Source organism: Phocoena phocoena, chromosome 4 (assembly GCF_963924675.1).
Source record: "Phocoena phocoena chromosome 4, mPhoPho1.1, whole genome shotgun sequence".
NCBI lineage: Eukaryota > Metazoa > Chordata > Mammalia > Artiodactyla > Phocoenidae > Phocoena > Phocoena phocoena.
This window is the reverse complement of record NC_089222.1, coordinates 49998743-50017258: the sequence shown is the minus strand read 5'-3', so window position 1 is coordinate 50017258 and position 18516 is coordinate 49998743. Positions and strand designations below refer to the sequence as shown.

Genomic DNA, 18516 nt, shown 5'->3' with positions numbered 1-18516 from the left:
GTGGCACAGCCACAGATAATAATAATAATAATGGATTACATAATGAAATGATAATATTTTTGAGGCATTGGATTAAAATAGAATATATTCGAATTAATTTTGCTTGTTTACCTTTAGGTTTTTCATGTGGCCCCTAGAAAACTTTAAATTACACATGTGGCTCATATTACATTTCTACTGGACAGTGTTGTTCTGGAGGAACAGCTATACGCCTCCCTCCCTCACTCCCTCACACTGATAATAAAACCCAACGCCGGAGTTATGACCTACAATATGGGATTCCCTAACTAGGCGGGCAACGGTCACCTTGGAGAGACTGGGGTATCTCTTCTCCTGCTGTAGGGAAAAGTGGGGCTCCTAAAGCATACCCCCTCACGAGAGAAAGAAAGCAGCAGTCTCAGGGAGGGGTGTGGGTCAGTGAGCGCATGCATCCATAAGAGGACACTTCTGATTCAAGCTGGTGGTTGTGACGAGGGGGACAAGGGCCTTCCTTGTCCACGCCCCCTGAGAGCCTCCTGCTCTATCCATGTTCCTAATCATTACTCCCTGGCAAGTTTTCATGAGGTAGGGAGCGTCCTCCAATATAATCACACCACTTGTGTCCTTACAAGACTGTATCATAGGGCTTCCCTGGTGGCGCAGTGGTTGAGAGTCCGCCTGCCGATGCAGGGGACATGGGTTCGTGCCCTGGTCTGGGAAGATCCCACATGCGGCTGGGCCCGTGAGCCATGGCCACTGGGCCTGTGCGTCCGGAGCCTGTGCTCCGCAATGGGAGAGGCCACAACAGTGAGAGGCCCGTGTACCGCAAAAAAAAAAAAAAAAAAAGACTGTATCATAACTAAGCAAATATTGTGGTCAACAAAAAGATTATCTTTTCTCCATAGGTAATTTAGAAATAGTTTCCACCAGGTTATAATCTGATGTACACAGATCTCTACAAAAATGAATAGCCCAAGTGGATATTTCCAAAGAGGAAATGTTTGCCAATCATTATACTATCAGCTGATGAAATTAGTATTTTTGGAAAAATACGGCCAAAATAGACTGTAATCTGTTTTTTTACAGCAGACTTGTAACTTGACAGAGTTTCTGGTATAGAAAACACACATAAATCAATTCAATGTATTTGTCTTTGTTCAAAATTACCAAATATATGCATTCATATGTTTGAACGAAATACATTTAGATATTATGACCTAAAGATCCAATAAAATGGGATTGTTTTATAGTTCCCTTTATACCTAGCCAATTCCTTTACTAAGCACTCAACGTAGATAAAGGAGTTTAACTGTGTCATACTTGGCACTTGATATCTGATGGCTGCCTATTTATATATGACTTAAAGAAGCCATAACATCCCCACTTAAGAGACCTAGAGAGCATCTAGGTTACATTTTTACTACCACACATTACCACCACGATACAGTGAATAAAATATAACTTTTCAATTATTCATGGCAGTGCAGAATGACTGGTTCTTGAATCCCTGACCAGGCTCCCTATAAATTACTAGCAGAGATTAATGAAAAATTTTTCAGTTGATGGATGAATACCTCTGGATATAACAGAATATTAAAGGCCAGTTTTGCAGACAGTCCGTTATTTTATTGCACTGATTTCATTTAAAGAATAAAATGCACCATCAATGTTTGGAGAGTTTGGGGTCCAGATACTGATACACCATCAGTGTTTGCACCCATAAAGCCAAATTCAACAGTACAATTTATGTTAAACAATATTGCTTCAAGGCAGCTAACAGAATGAAAATAGAGAGAAATGGGGAAAAGCTTCTAAAATGTGTTAAATGGAAGCACATGCAGGTGTAGGATTCAAAACTACATCATACAAACCTGGAAATCAAAAACGTTTTGTGGAATGTCAGTTCGAGTTATACTCACTTGTAGTGTTATTTACGGTATCATTAAAGTCTATCTGGTTCATTTCCTTCATACTGATGAATTGAGAATTTCAGGAAAACCATGGTTATAAAAATGAGCAATCTTGAAAAAGTATGTACAGATAAATGTAAAATCACAAACTAAAAAATATCTCCACCCCTTGCCCTCAACTTACAAAAGGGAAACTTTCCCATGGAGGGAAAGTTCCACAATTCCCCTCCCTTCCCCACCCCATGTTCCCAATTCTATCTTTTTCTATTGGTTATAACTAAGTGACCTTGGAGCTGAGAGAGGAGGGAGGAACAGAGAGGCATGTTTATGAGGCTCCCATTGTCATCTGTAACAGTTTGAAAGTGTCTTTTATTTCTCTCCCCACACCCAACTCAGCAATGTTTGCAAGATATTTAAAAGTTAAAGAGAGAGGGAAATTTTTTTCCCATATATATGTGTGTGTGTGTGTGTGTGTGTGTGTGTGTGTGTGTGTGTGTGTATATATATATATATATATATATATATATATATATATATATATATGACAAAGGAATGCCCAGAAAAGAGCTAATAGTGGGCAAAACCATGGAAAAAATGTGTGAAATCTGAGCTAAAGATTTCTCTTAAGGCAACAAAAGGAGAGGGGGTGTTAAGACTACAAAATGCCAGACAGGATGCTTTTCTAGACCGTTGGCTTTGGAGCCTGGCAGAGGAGTGGGCTTCCCACCCCCTCACTGTGGCAAGCAAACCTAGGGCCATGGGCCCAGCATCTATAGCACCTCCATGGGCAGGCTGGTAGCTCTCTTATACATGGGCGCTCTTGGCATGAGTGGGGGAACTGGAGCCCGAAGAGTAGTAGAAACGGTTTTCACCAAACGACTGGGCATCTCCGGCGCAGCAGACGATGACACAGCCACCCACAAGGCACAGCACAGCACCGATCCAGCCCGCGTACAGGGAGTAGCCAAAGCTCACGATGGTGGTCTCACGGTGGGCGCACACAGGAAACCAGATGGTGGCGACAATGGCACAGAGAGCTGGGGAGACATGGAGAGGGCTGTGACTGGGCATCCCCATCACACACCAGCAGCGGGCAGGCTCCCCTTCACTCCACATACACACCCCCCTGGCTTCCAACCAACTCCAAAAACTCAATACACTCAGCTCTGCTCCCGCAGGGGCAACCTGAACCTAAAGGTTTGAATCTATGGAATAAGCTGATCAAAAGCTTGTACCAAACTGCTAGGTCCTAATTTTTTCAACAGGTGGCGGAGACAAAAGAACTCTGATGTAAAAACCTAGAAATAAATCATTTAAGTCCAAAAAATATGTATTTGTATTTATTTATATATCTTGACTTTATATACCTATAATTATAATTCTACTCTTACACTTACCTAATTGCATTACAATGATCTCTTTACATGTCTACTTCCCATTCCAAGTTCTGAGTTCCTTGAAGGCAGGGCCCATGTCTTATGTTTGTAAAGTCAGAGTTTAGCTCAGTACAAAGCACAGAGTAGGGCTTCCCTGGTGGCGCAGTGGTTGGGAGTCCGCCTGCCGATGCAGGGGACACGGGTTCGTGCCCCGGTCTGGGAAGGTCCCACGTGCCGCGGAGCGGCTGGGCCCGTGAGCCATGGCCGCTGAGCCTGCGCGTCCGGAGCCTGTCCTCCGCAGCGGGAGAGGCCACAACAGTGAGAGGCCCGCGTAACGCATAAAAAAAAAAAAAAAAAAAAAAAAAAAAAAAAAAGCACAGAGTATGTGCTCAATGTATACCAGTTGAATGACTGGATGACCTGAGCTATTCAAAAATGAGAAACAAGACAGTGCCCACTCCAATTTCCACTCTATTCTTTCAGTTTGGTCAATTCATAGTACAAAGACCGGAAGAAGCTATGAAAATTCTCTTGCTGTGGTGAATACTGCCAGACCTCAGTGGAGTATCGGCTAAGAGTCTGAGTTTGTATTGTGCTGCCTCACAGTCACAAAATCTCCATACACACATAAACAGTTCCCAGAGTAAAAGAAGTTACCCAACCAAGGGTTGTGACCCATCACAACAAATGTCATCACCATAAGAAATAACCTCTACATCATTTAGTTCTTCCCCTCCTCCCAAGCAAAGTAACAGAACAGGGCAGGCAGGAGCCTATAAAAACTTGAAAAAACATTTTAAACCTCTACACTAGCACTGTCAACTAGGGTAGCTACAAGCTACATGGGCTATTGAACATTTCTTATGAGGGTAGTGAGACTGAAAACCAAATTTTGAATTTCAATTAGTTTAAATTTAAATGAACACATGTAGCTAGTGGCTAATGTACTACACAAAGCTCTAGACAAAGTAACTCCATTCTTCTTTTGGTATCATCTGATCTCTCACAACTACAGCAGGACAGAAATTTGAGTTAAAGATGTAGGTTGGGATGGCACATTAAAGTTGACAGACCAAAAAGTAATAATTAATAATAAGGTTTCTAATTGTCAGTCATAAAGCCTTTGATACGTTCACGGCAGGGCATTGCACTGTTTGCTACAAGGGGTACCCTTGTCACTTTCAACTCAGCAAGCTTTTTTCTGCTCATACAGAGTAATTTTCTAACTTACTTCTATGCCCACAGAGAAAACAATGTAATTTTTCTTTAACATAGCACTCAAATCTAACAGCCCTGTACATTAGTTCTAAACTGAAGAAAAGATTTAAGTCTTACGCATTTTGAAAGACCTTTCAGACTATCTCATTGCACTTGTGTAGATTGTAACATAGGGTTTTGTTGACAACACACTAAGCCCATCCCCACAAGGTGTGTATAGATATATATAAATAGATGTGATTCCTGTCCTAAAAAAGTATAGATCCCAAGTGGAAGTCAGAAGTAAGAAAGTGAACTTGGGGGCTTTGAATTGCTCCAACTGGCTTTCTAACAGCCTAAATTCATTCCGTTACCTGTGAACTATTCATATATTTAAGCAGTTTATATATTGATAGATTATCTAAGAAGCTAAAATCTGTCCATATGTTAATAGCTTCACTTAAAGAGTAAAGCACCGTCATGCCAGCTTCTGTAATAGTTTTATATGTAATACCATAAGAAGATGTATTTTCCTTCTGTGAATAGAGTATTCTCAAGAACACCAGTTGATCTGGTTGATGGAACCTTCCCTTTCCAATGCAGGGCTTTGAATACTTAAGATACAATTTTTTTCTTTCTCTTCTTCTGGCCACAGATTCCAAATCTGGCACTCTTGGAGAACTGCTTGGCTATTGTCATAGTTATACTCTCAGTGAGGCACAGAGAAAAGCCTTTTCTCTATCATGAAAGGGGCACAAGCTTTTTCTAGAGTGTTTGAGCCAGAAAGAATTGCTCTAGCTTCTTCATATCAAGACACAATCCAGCTACACACCCCTAGATGCCAAAAAGGGGCATTCGTTCTGATATGGGCAAAAGCAGCAACCTAGCAAGGGCTTCCAAACACCCAAGCTTGATTAGAGGGAAAGGTGGGGAGGGAAAAGCCGAATTCCATAGGGAAAAAAAAAAGATTTGATTCCCAGTTGATTTGGTTCAATCCAATTGATCTTTCCTATAAACTATTAACTGGATTCAAAACAGGTTATGGTTCAAATTAAGTTTTATGTTTTTCAATTACTTTGTATTTATATATACCACACACACACACACACACACACACACACACAAACAAAAGCATTCTCCACATTTCATTTAAACCTCACTTAACTTGCAGGTTGGTTTAGATTTTATAGAATAAGATTTAAAGTTTGCCTCTAATTTCACTGAATCCTTTCCCTTTTCCTAAGCAAAGTAATAAAGCTAGGTTATCTTCACGTAGCGAAAGAATCAGGCTCGCTATTCAAAAGTAATTATCACTCTTGATTTTGAATGTTTTAGAGATTTAGTTAGATTTTATTCCTATATAATTCACCAGAAAAAGGAAAAATCATTAAAATGTCTGAACATTTAAATAATGAACTTATAGGACTGGGTGAGTGAGTGGGTGGACGGATGGACAGACAGATGGAGAGATGAGAGGTAGATTCATTTCCAGTCTATTCTCCACCTCATCCACACCAAAACTGACTTCCAAAATTATAAAACTTTAACGTGACTTTAACACACTCAAAGCTACAAGCTCATGATTTACCTCATTAAAGATTTCCTTCTTTTACAATCCATGCAAAACAAAGCAAATAAGCACCAGCAGGCTCTTTATTTCCTAGTAGATAATTGAACCCTGGGTGGAATTCCTGTGGCTCTCAAAGATGGACCACATCAAAAACCACTAGAAGATGACAGACTGCCACACAACATAAAGGGAATGAGAGGTTCACTGTGACCTTTAACTGAACTCACAACGAAGAATGTTTAAAAACTAAAAAAGGAGTTTACTCAATTTCAGCATGGTTTGAAGGGAAAGGAGATTTACTGATTCACTAGTTTTAATCAGTAAAGTTAAAAATGCAAGTCATATCATACTCAACTGAAAGATGTGACACATTATTAGAACTGGCAGTAATTTTTGGCTTTCTTAAAGACATAGGAGGCCTGCTAGAATTATTGCTATTTGCAGACACACACACACATACAAAGAGTTTGTAATGATTCTCTCCATATTTGGGGAAAATAAAGAAAATGTTTTTCTTAAAAAGTCACAGTTACCCATAAGGTAAAGAACATTGAAGGAAGATAAAGGGAATTTTCATTTCTTTTTATGTCATCAGAATTTATTTTTAAATTAAGTCTCTAAAAATAGGACAGGGGGAATTTTTTTTTTTTTTTAATTTGCGGTACGCGGGCCTCTCACTGCCGTGGCCTGTCCCGCTGCGGAGCACAGGCTCCGGACGCGCAGGCTCAGCGGCCATGGCTCACGGGCCCAGCCGCTCTGCAGCATGTGGGATCTTCCCAGACCAGGGCATGAACCCGTGTCCCCTGCATCAGCAGGCGGACTCCCAACCACTGCGCCACCAGGGAAGCCCAGGACGAGGGGAATTTTAACACTTAGATTTTTCAATTTGCTCCTCTTCTTCTAACTTCAGAAGATGCAATAGTTAACTGCACAAGAGGAAAAAAATTCTGCCACTTGTGGGGGACTAGAAAGTGAAAAGTAGGGATATCTTCATCTGAAAAAACAAAAGAAGGAGAAGGGGAGAAGAAAGCTTCACTGTGTAGATATAGATTCATCTGGACTTGGTCCTCTCACAAGCAGAATTCCTTGCTCCTCATAGAATAAAATTGTTTGCCCTTTTGGATAAATTTCAAATAATTTAATACAATCAGTTCTTTAGTTGATAGGAAATACCCTTATTAAAAGTTAGCAATGATCTTGATGTAGCAAAACACAGAAAATATTTGGGAATGCAGTTTAAGAGCAAAAATGAAATGTAAGTGTAGCTTTTCATCTATTTAGGGATTAGATGACACAGGGTAATACATGGAGTTAAATAAATGTGATGAAGTTAAATAAAATTGGTACAGGTGTGTTTGGCTTTGGAGGTAACAACTTAGAGAGAGAGAGAGAAGGACAGACAGACAAAGAAGCCCAGAAGGACAGAAGAGCAGCAGACCCTGACATTTCTTCCTTCCTCCAATGAGCACCTCTGTTTTCAGGCTTCGTCACTTTCAGTACTAAGCATTGAAACAACTTTTAAAGGCATCATTTCCAGCACAAAGCAATATTTTCATTAAAATAACTTAAATTACTCTGACTTACATTAGTAACACTAGAAAAAATCTTCCTTGATCTGATACCTGAGATTTGCTTCAAAAAAATCTGGGGACTGGGAGAAAAGTAGACGTACAGAGACGAAGCAGATCGAAGGTGAGTTGATCATTATTGGGAATGAGTTTGGGTTCATTACACTAGCCTCTACTTTTGCGTATGCTTCAAATTTTCCACAACACCTTTTTTTAAAATCCCCTTCCATTTAACATTTTACAGTGCACCGAACGCCATCTTCCGCAATTGATGCTATTATCTCATATGATCTAACTAGCAATTCACTTAAGCTTCTCACAAAGAAGCCAGTTAACTCAAGACAACAAGTAATCAGATTTCTAACCAGCTGTTGGTTGGAGTCACATGTATTTGTTGTTTCCTTATAATTTGAAACCACAAAATGTTTTGTCTTTCCTTTTTTCATTTGTCACTGTCTAAATTTTGACTTAAGAAAACAGCTGCCAAAGGACACAGGCCTCTGTGCAATGACTTTTATGAAGATCTAATATTTACAACAATCATCAAGTCAATGGAATATCTGAGTACATTATTTTCCTGGCCTGCTTTCAGCACTTTTTTCCCTTTATTTCTATTCCACACATCGTTATCTCTTTTTTCCTACAACCTTTTTTAAAAGCCAGCTTCGTGGTTATTTGTTAAGTTTTTAAAGAACACTGAAGGTAGAGACAGGAAAGACCCCATAAAGCAGTTAATTCCTCCAATTTTACTAATAAGGTCATTTTAAGCCACAACCATACTCAGATGCTACATCCTTTCTTCTACCCACATGAAATTTGACTTAGATTAGGAACTTTGTGTAAAGTTAATGAGTTTGAAAGAAGACTTTTTCTATTATCTCAGTACTCCGGGATTAAGGGCATCACTGTTTATTTCACACCCAAGGATTCCCAATCCCCCTAGGACATCCGATTCCCTGTGTGTGACAAGCTCAATTTTTCCCACATTTGCATATACCCTTTATTTTACGGCACTTTCATTATTAGCCTATAAGTTCCAAGTTGAAAACTTCTTTCCAATACAAATATTGGATTCCTGAGGCCATACTTTTGAAAACTTTTTTCCAATACAAATATTGGATTCCTGAGGCCATACTTTTTAAAAGGAGGAGAGAAGACGAAGGATTCCACTTAGGAAGGAAAATACATTTCCTTTCCTTCCATTCCCTACCCCATCTCCCCAAGACACACCCAAATCAAGGACTTTGTAACTTATAGTGAGATGAGAATTAGACTGAATCAGAACTAAGCTTGAGCATTTTCAGTTGGGTAGCTTATCATGACTCTTCATAATGGAATAAGACCAAAACCCAAACTATTGATCCCTACACTCTGGTTTTTACAAAGTAAGCAAAGAAAATATTTCCATTAGACCAAGACGTGACCTGGTGTTTCCAGGAACAGCTCGTCATCTCTCCTTACCAGTTTCACGTGTGGAGATGACCCTGCAGAAATTAGATGTGATGGAAGGAATACCCAGTTACCTTCTAGGTTAGCTCTCTATTTCCTCTAAACGACAGCATCTATAAGGTAGCAACCAGTTGTTGAGCACCTACTAGGCGCCAGACACCATGCACGCTAAATAACTTGTGTACATCATTTCACTATTCTCACCAACCTCAGAAGTAGGCAGTATGGTCCCCATTTTATATAAAGCCTCAGAGACATTAAGCAACTGGCCCCATTCACACAGCTAGAAAGCGGTAGGTCCAAGATTTAGTACAGTTGACCTGAGTCCACATGATAAGATGAAGCATCTCAGGGCATAGATACCTCCTGCCTCAGCGGCGGTTCTTGAAAAGCCATAGGTTAGAATTAGATTTGCCTCTGCTCCATCCTGGATCTGAGGCGCCCACTGCGCCTTGAACTACTCATCTAGCTTAAGAAGTCGGCAGCTTCAGGCTCCCATTCCTTCCCCCACAGCAGGAACCAAATCCTCACAACACTGAACTCAGAATCCTGAGGAGATAAGCTGTTGTACCACAGACACAATTTTTTTTTAAGCTTTCTGAAAAATAAAGGTTTTCAGAGTCAGGAAGAACTGATTTTCATTAAAAGTGCTTACAGTTTTCATCCCAAGATTAGCTTTGACACTGTTTCCGGTTCCCAGGCTTCCACACCCCAGTGTGCCTGGCCCCCGTTGGAAGGGGACCACACCTCAACTGGAGCACCTCTGGTGACCCCTAGGACAGAAGCCCATCCTGAGCCACACAAAGGGAGGCTTCACTCTCTCTTGTTCCTCCCACCCACTGCCCAGCAGGGGAAACAAGGCACACGGGCTCCCTGCCGAGGAGACCTAGGGGAGGCCAGCAGGTGCCACACTTGAGACAATGAGCTTTACATTTCCAGATCTAGCAAGCAAGGGAGGTTGTTCCAGTCTAAACAACATCCAACCCAAAGGCAAGCCGCGACCCACTGAGAAACAAATCCGGACAGGAGCCATCAAAGAGGACGCAAGTACCACTGGAGATACAAGGCTACAAGAGGGCAAGGGGCAGCCTCCCTGGGGGAAGGGGTGTCAGATCACTCAATGCCCCCTCCATCGTCTCCCTCTGGGCAGCAAACAAGGACTGAGGAGCTCACACCCATACCTGCCCACCCCTCTCACTCTCCTCTCTCTGATTCTGTCTGCATCCACCAACCCACTTGAAAAAGATGAAGAAAAACAGTATTTAATTCGTCTAGGAAGTTTCAAACGACGGGTTGTTATTTTTAAATAATCATTATATTCAACTGGACAATTAAGTTGTTTTCAGGGGTTTTTTAAATGCCAATTTGTTTCTGTGACTTTGCTTTTATATCTTTATTTTCTACGGGGTTTGGGTTTGGGGTTTTCTCATGTATTCTCTTACTTGTGGATATTCTGTGACTCTCATATGGAAGGCTAGGATTTCTAAAGATGAACACTCAACACAATGGACCCATCCTTTGGTTTTGGGATCCTCAGAGCTAAAGAGAAAGCCTTCTGGGGCTTCTGTAAGAATGTGAGGAAAGTTACAAACAACCGCAAATATCTAGGATGAGAAGGGTTTCACCTGGATTCTGCAAACCAGTTTAATTGTAGAGCTTTTGTCAACCTACTGGAAAGGGAGTTCAGATGCAAAGATCTGGCCACCGAAAAGCACTACAAGGAAGGACCCTGTAAGTTGAATGAAGCACATGACGCTGATTTTGTGTTCCGTGTGGCACTCCCACACAAATTCTTTGTGGCGGGAACCAAAATGTCCATGCCCAAATTCTTCTCTGGAAATTACAGAGGTTTTCTGGTCTTTTCACTCCTATTAACACACACACACACACACACACACACACATGCACACGCACACGCAAGCCCCTCCTCTGAATTCTCCATGGCTTCACAAGCCTCTAAAAACCTCCAACCCTTTGCAATCAAGGGAAACCTTACCCCTATGCCTCATGTCTCCTCACCTCACCGGTGTCACTGTGGGTGACCGTCACTAAGTGGCACTGATCCACACAGAACCCTGGCTCCTTACCTTTCCCCCTCAAACACATGGTCTGATACCAGTTTGGGGATGGGAATTTCCTGTCCCAGGAGAACATGATTTATATCTAACTCATATCCAAACCAATGTCTCCTCACAATGTCTCGGGACACTTGGCAACAAGAGCTGCTGTTCTTAAAATGCATGTCAGAGAGTAGAGCTAGAAGGACCCTCCCTAGGCTGTTAAATCAAGACCCCCGTGTGCAGGTGTAATCAGGAACACTGAACAAGCACACGTCGTGTCCTTGGCCTGAGCTGTCCCTCTCTCCAATCCATGACCTGATCACCTTCTATCCAGCTCTCAAAATTCATCGCTAGGGTCCTCTGCTCTGGAAAACTCCTCCAATCTGGATCAGGTGCCTTCCTATGTGTGTGCACAGACTGTGTACCTTTTTTAGATGAGCAAGTATACCAAGTACATCAAGATGTGCAAGTACACTCGAAGCACAGACTACCTTCTTTTCTCCAATATCCCCAGTGCCTACCATACTGCCCGGCACTCAGCAGGTGCTCAGTGAATGCTTACTGAATAAAAGATGGAACCATCACCTGGTGATCTACCACCCTCAGCATCTTACTTTTATCTTGCCCTCCTCTTTCTCTGGTCTTCCTTTATATGTTAACTGAAGTTCTCAATCCTGGTTGCACTCAAGAGTCACCTGGGAAGCTTTCAAAAAATATCTTTGCCTGGTCTAATGCCCAGAAATTCTGACTCAATGGACCTGCAGTGGGACCTGGACACAGGTGTTTCCAAAAAGGGATTCTCTCATGAGGCCTGAGTGGAGAGCTGCCCTGTACCTCTCTTCTGTCTTCTGTTCTCTCTCTTAGGTATACCCTCAAAATCCTTTTTGTTTGTTTTCTTTAACTTGTTTTTTCCTTGGCAGCGCCGAATGGCCTGTGGGATCTCAGTTCCCGGACCAGGGATCGAACCTGCATCCCCTGCAGTGGACGTGCAGAGCCCTAACCACTGGACGGCCAGGGAAGTCCCTTAACTTACTTTTATGTTCAGTGATTCCCACAGACATTACTTATCCCTCTGCATCAACTGCCCAAGAAACATAAAGGGATACACATTGTGGGGGGCTTTTCCCCCAGTGGATTCACATGCCTTCCTTGCACACGTCTCTTGAACTTGATGAAGCAGCAGCAAGACCCGAGATTCTTCAGGTTCGCTGGGAGCTGGGGTGCTCTACAGAAAGCTGTCTTACCCACAAGAATGAGCATGACGCCAGCCAGCTGGGCCCGCCTGTACTTGGCCACGCCAGGCTCATGGCCCATTCGGATGCAGGGGAGAACGGTCAGCAGCAGGAGAATGGCCGGCAGACCCAGGACTGAGGCAGCGATCATCAGGGCTCGGCAAGCCTGCACGTAGCCTGGGAACAAGAGTGCAGACAGGGTGGGTTAGGCCATGGGTCCCCGTGGATCCTCAATCCTGCCTCACGGGAATCCAGCACCATCTACCTCTTCCTCCCTCTTGTCCCACTCCAGGACTTATACTATGTTAAATGTTGTCCAAGGTCACTTTGCATGTTCAATTTTTAACGTGACTCAGTGACAAAAAAAAAGGAAGGCTGGGGGCTGGAGAGACTGAATGGGGCTCCCTGGTTTAGACCACTCATCCAAGCTTCCGAGATGAAGCGGCCGAGAGCATAATTACACTGTTACAGCACCTTGTGAAAAATTCAGATTAAAATTCAAATCTTTGAAGAATTCTTCTGTGATGGTCTGTGTTGATCCCAGCCTGCTGTTGATATGTTCTACCTGTGTGACCTTGGGCAAGTGTCTTGACACTTTCCTCACCTACAGAGTAAAAATAATAATAGTACCTACATCTCTCCAATGGAATTCAACTAAGATTAAATTCGTTAATTCCTGAAGTGCTCAGAACAGTGCCTAGCGCATGCTAAGTACTGCAAAAAGGGTCAGCTATTATTACTGGTATTCCTAATTTTACTCTGTGTCAAGGCAGTACTTTTATCTCCAGGTGTGCTAGGTGATTTTGTCCCTTAATCATGTGCTTTTAATTCACATTGTATATAAACAGTATGTGGCCCTAACTAGACTAAGCTAAGACTCAGGCTTCCTCTCTTGATATCTCCCCAGATACTGCTTGCTCATGAATCCTGTCCCCTATAGATGGTCAGGCTCCATCTCCTGCCTCCCCGACTGTGCCCTGGGCATGCTTCCACAATGGTCCATTTTCCATAAAGGCATCTCTCCAGCCCCATGGATTCCTAGAAGACAGACACCTGCCTTGGTCTTCATGGAGCTAACACAGTGCCCACAACAGATGATGTAAACATACAATTATGAATGAAGGAATTAACGAGTTGAATAATAAGAGTGGAGCAAAGCTACCTGAACTTTATACTGTCAAATAAAATGCCAGGTAACTACTTTATTAAGAAACAGATTATAATATGTGCAATATTTATGTAAAATAAATCTGACAAGATACTGGGAGAATATGACACACTTAAATGTATCGTTTCTCACTAAAGCACTCTCCCTCCTTCAAAAAAGGGGGTGGGAGAGTTGCAACTCTCCCTCTTGACTCAGAGGAAAGTAGAGCTAATGACCTGGGGGAAGCAGAGTTAATGGCAAACCCAAAAACAAGCCCCAGCTTCTGCCTCATGTGGCAGGACCCTCACACCAAATGTGGCCAGCCTACCCGTGCACCAAGACCCAACTGCAAGATTGCCTCTTAGCAAGTTGTGTTTTGCCAGAATTCAGACTCCACAAGGGCACGCTCCCAACAATTGCCCAACTCAGTTTCTTCTGAATTAAGGGTAATAAATCAATCAAGTATCTGTTGACTTGAAGACCCCCAGATAGGAGCCACAGGAGGTCTGAGGCGAGACCTCTGACCTCAGCCCTAAGCCCCTGCGACTGGTCAGAGAACCAGGGCTGACATAAAGGAGAGTCAGCTAGCCACCCGGATTCTGAAATTCATGGCACGGTCTGTGAACATGCTAGGTGTCAAGGCCACATTTGAGAATCTAAAGATGGAGACTGAGCTCTGTCCCTGTCCCCACCTACAGTGTGAGGGAGGGGACCACAGGAAGGATTAGGCCCTCCCTAAAGTGTACTCCATCTGTAGGATGGTCTATGTTCTCTAAAAATAAACCACTTGTCACTGAATGCTCAGCAAATTTAATTTCAGGAGGAAGGAAGCAGAGAGTAATGTTATGCTTCAAGTCAGATTCTTAAAAATACCATGCCCGGCTTTTAATAAAAAATATAGCTACCATTTATGGAGCCTCTACTACATCTAAGGAGGCTTACATTTCTCATCTCATTTAATCCCCAAAACAACTCTGAAAGATAGGGGGTTGGTTTCATTTTAATTTTTAAAAGAAGACAACTGGGGTTCATAGAGGTTAGGAACTTGTCCCAAATCACTCGGATTGTGAGCACTGCATCCCAGAGTCTGATCCAGGTCTACCAACGGCAGCTTTTCCTGAAGGTGGGTCCACATCTGCGTTCCCCAGACCTCTGTCATTCCGAAAGTCCAAAATGGAGGGCAGGACTGGCACGCACTGTGCGTACCTGCTGTGTGTCAGGGGCAGTGCCAGGTGCAGGGGAAGATGCAAAGAGGGTAGGATGCTATCTATATCTTTGAGGAATTTAAAATGTGCTAGGAGAACTTGACTCACAAACAAGGAACAGAAAAGTCAAAACGTGCACTGACGGGGATAGGGGTCAAATACCAGGCTGGCAAGGAGGAAGGGCGGATAGATTCCGACTACAAGGACCTGGAAATAGGAAGCACTTGAGGTGAGGCTTAAAGAGGGACAGTCTTCGGGAGAGAAGAGCTCATCCAGGAGAAGGCCAAAGCCAAAGTCTCCCAGACTGGCGGCCTCGGGGGCCAGTTACTCCGGCCGACCGCCCAGATACTCCACTTGTTAAGGAAACCGGGATAGGCCTTTAAAGGCGCACCATCCTCAAAGGCTAGCGAGACAGTCGTGCTTAGGCCTGGGCCGGGATAAGCCAAGATTCCGAGCAGAAAACCTGAAGGGGCTCCGAAGACCTTGTCAATCATCCAACTGGCTCGAGGTTTCAATCTGAATTGAAACTTGCCCAGAATTTTTCAACGGGGCGGCAAGTTAAGATTCGGCGCCGGCTGGCGTCGGGGAAGGTGGAAACTAGGCAACTCTTCCCTCCCCTCCCCACTCTGAGGCACAGCCGTAAGGGAGGGGGCGACCCGCGGAGTTGCTCCTTTTCCCAAGGTGAGTGGGCCCTCCCAGGGGCGCCCGTTCTTCCCTCTCTGACCCCAGGGTGCGGAGACTGGGAGGGGAATCTCGGCAGGCCCGAGGACCGACGCCCTTCACTGCGGGGGCAAGGGGTAGGGGAAATGGGACAGGCCCCGGGGCCTGTGGGAACCGACTGGGCGCAGGTAGGAGGGCCCTAACTTGGCCAGGACACCTCGGCCGTCCCACAAGGACTGGGAAACTCAGCCTGCGCCTGTTCGGATAGCTGGAATGCTTTTGTTTCTCTCTTTCCTCCTCCAGCCTCTGCGGGTGGATTCTAACAGGGAAAGCAGGGCGCCTGAAGGAGGAGGCCAGGGGATGAAGTACTTCTGATCCACCCACAGTGGGAGCACACGGCAGGTGCGGCTACGGTAACTAATATGTAGGGAGTTCCAACCATGTGTCTATGTCTCAGTTCATTACCTTCTCAGGGTGACTCGGCCAGTGGCCACCACTGTCATCCCAAATTCCAGATAAGAAAACTGAGGCTGAGAGAGGTTAAGTTCAGGGCTACCTAATTCCTCCTCAACAAAGTAGGACGGAAGGTGTCAAAAGATGCCCCAAAGTCTTCAAGCCCCCAGATGATTCTGTGAACGCTGCCTAATGCTCCCCTCCCCCCGTCTGCCCGGAAGGAAAGGGTTTATTTAGGACAGCCGCTTGCAAGGCAGGGTCCTTACCCGGCAGGATGAGGATGTCCACCAGGGGCTTGCAGTGGTACAGCCCCGTGGCCAGGACGCAGTCGGCCCACAGCCCCTTGGAGCCCAGCTCGTCCAGCTTGCGGCAGGTGGGGATAGTGTAGCCGCAGGTCACCACCCAGTCATTGGTGGACGTGGTGACGATGATGCCGATCCAACCCACGAAGCTCGTGATGAAACCCACTATCTGCAGGAATGTGGCCACCATCGTGACCGCCCTGGAGTCCCTGCGCCTCGCCCCTCACTAGCTGTGCCCGCGCCCGGGCTCGACGGCGCCTGCCCCGGTCCTCCTCCCGCGCTGGCGAGGCGCTGGCCTGCGACGGCGAGATGCGGGATGCTGGAGGAGGCGGGAAGCCACGAGACGCAGCGAGCCCAGCTGCGCGACGGGCGCGCGGCGAGGACAGCAGCGCGGCTGGGCAGCACGCCCCCGCCCCCCTCTTTAAACCCCGCAGACCCGGCCGGCGAGCTCCAATCCGCGACGGCCCCGGGTCCAGCAGACCAATCGCCGGGCGGGGTCAGGAGTGGGATGTGGAGGGAAGCAGAGTTAGGGAGGGGGTGATCCCGCCGCCCCGCCGGCGAGCGTCGCACGGTTAGTGTTGGAAATAATAAAATTTCGAAAGAAAATAATTCGATCCAGGTCCAAGTAAGGGACAGTGACAAGAGGGCCTGCGTCAGGCGCGAGTTCTATTTTGCTGCGAATTCTTTCTCTTCTTGCTGCCCCTCTCTCATCCTATCTCTGGGTCTCTCGCTCCATCCCTCCTCAGCTTCTCCCTATTCCTTCCCAGCTGAGAGCAAGGACCGTGGTACTCCCAAGAGCGCCCAGTACAGTTCCTCCTTGGCCCAGGATTGTTTTGTGTTTTAAAACATCTTTATTGGAGTATAACTGCTTCACAGTACTGTGTTAGTTTCTGTTGTACAACAAAGTGAATCAGCCACACGCATACATAAATCCCCATATCCCCTCCCTCTTTAGCCTCCCTCCGCCCTCCCTATCCCACCCCTCTAGGTTTCCCAAAGCACGGAGCTGATCTCCCTGTGCTATGCGGCTGCTTCCCACTAGCTATATATATATATGTGTGTGTGTGTGTGTGTGTGTGTGTGTGTCGATGCTACTCTCATTTCACTCCAGCTTCCCCCTCCCCCCCCAAGTCCATTCTCTACGTCTGTGTCTTTATTCCTGCCCTGCCACTAGGTTCATTTTTTTTTTTTTTTTAGATTCCATATATATGTGTTAGCATATGGTATTTGTTTTTATCTTTCGGACTTACTTCACTCTGTATGACAGACTCTAGGTCCATATACCTCACTACTAATAACTCAATTTCATTTCTTTTTATGGCTGAGTAATAGTCCTTTGTCAGCCCAGGATGGTAACTGATGAGCTGAGAATTGCCCTAAGAAACAGACTTGAAGCATTCAGCATACCATAGTTACTGGTAGAAGAAAATGATCCTTTGCCAGTGGTCAAAAAGCCATGGCCAGAGTAACGATAACAACAGCAATAGCAACTCACATTTATGCAGCTGTCATGTACCATGTGCATGCGTTTATATTTTATAAATTATCTCATTTAATTCTCTTAGCAGCCCTTTATGGTAGGAATGATTGTATACACATAATACTCATGATGAAACAGCATGAGAGAGGCTAAGTTGCCCAAGTTCACATAACAAGGAAGGGGTAGCCTGCATCCCACCTCACTAACCATTCCTGGGAACCTGTCCTGATTGTCACTTTCTGAAAATTCCTAAAGGGCTCGTGTCTCTCTCTTTTTTTTTTTTTTTTTTTGCGGTACGCAGGCCTCTCACTGTTGTGGCCTCTCCCGTTGCGGAGCACAGGCTCCGGACACGCAGGCTCAGCGGCCATGGCTCACGGGCCCAGCCGCTCCGTGGCATGTGGGATCTTCCCGGACCAGGGCACGAACCCGTGTCCCCTGCATCGGCAGGCGGACACTCAACCACTGAGCCACCAGGGAAGCCCTCGTGTCTCATTTTTGACATTAAAAGCTAGGCTGACAGCTCCTGCTCACTGTAGATAAGTTAGTATCTGCACTCCACTGAGAACACTGCCTAGCCTAGAGTGAGTGCTCTGCAAGTGTAAGCTGTCGTCATCATCATCATCACCATCACCGTCATCAACATCATCAAGCCACCTTCTCTCCATGCATTCAAGTAAGACCTATTATATGTACTTTTCTATCATGTAGAGAAGTTGTCCTTGGGCTGTATTTACATTAAACAGTTTTAAGTCCCTTTAATACATTTGGCTTATTATATTCCTCTATCAACAATCATGAGATTTAAAGATGAGAAGCATTTCAGTAAGCAAAAACTTCCTACTCAACACTCTAAGATATAGATCGTAAGTCACAGGTACTAAGCTTTCCCATATCTCTGCTGGGCAAATCACCATGTCTTCTAGAGAAG

At 44.7% G+C, this 18516-nt stretch overlaps 1 protein-coding gene across 1 annotated transcript; it reads right to left on the bottom strand.

Annotated features, from left to right (window-relative positions):
* Positions 1-2644: 2644 nt before the first annotated feature.
* Positions 2645-16338, bottom strand: CLDN11 (claudin 11). The gene is made up of 3 exons (XM_065876511.1): positions 16073-16338; positions 12354-12518; positions 2645-2926 (listed from the first exon to the last, which is right to left on the bottom strand). Exons 1-3 carry the CDS (start codon positions 16296-16298, stop codon positions 2694-2696), a joined length of 624 nt encoding a protein of 207 aa, XP_065732583.1. The 5' UTR covers positions 16299-16338; the 3' UTR covers positions 2645-2693.
* Between the last annotated feature and the right edge of the window lie 2178 nt (positions 16339-18516).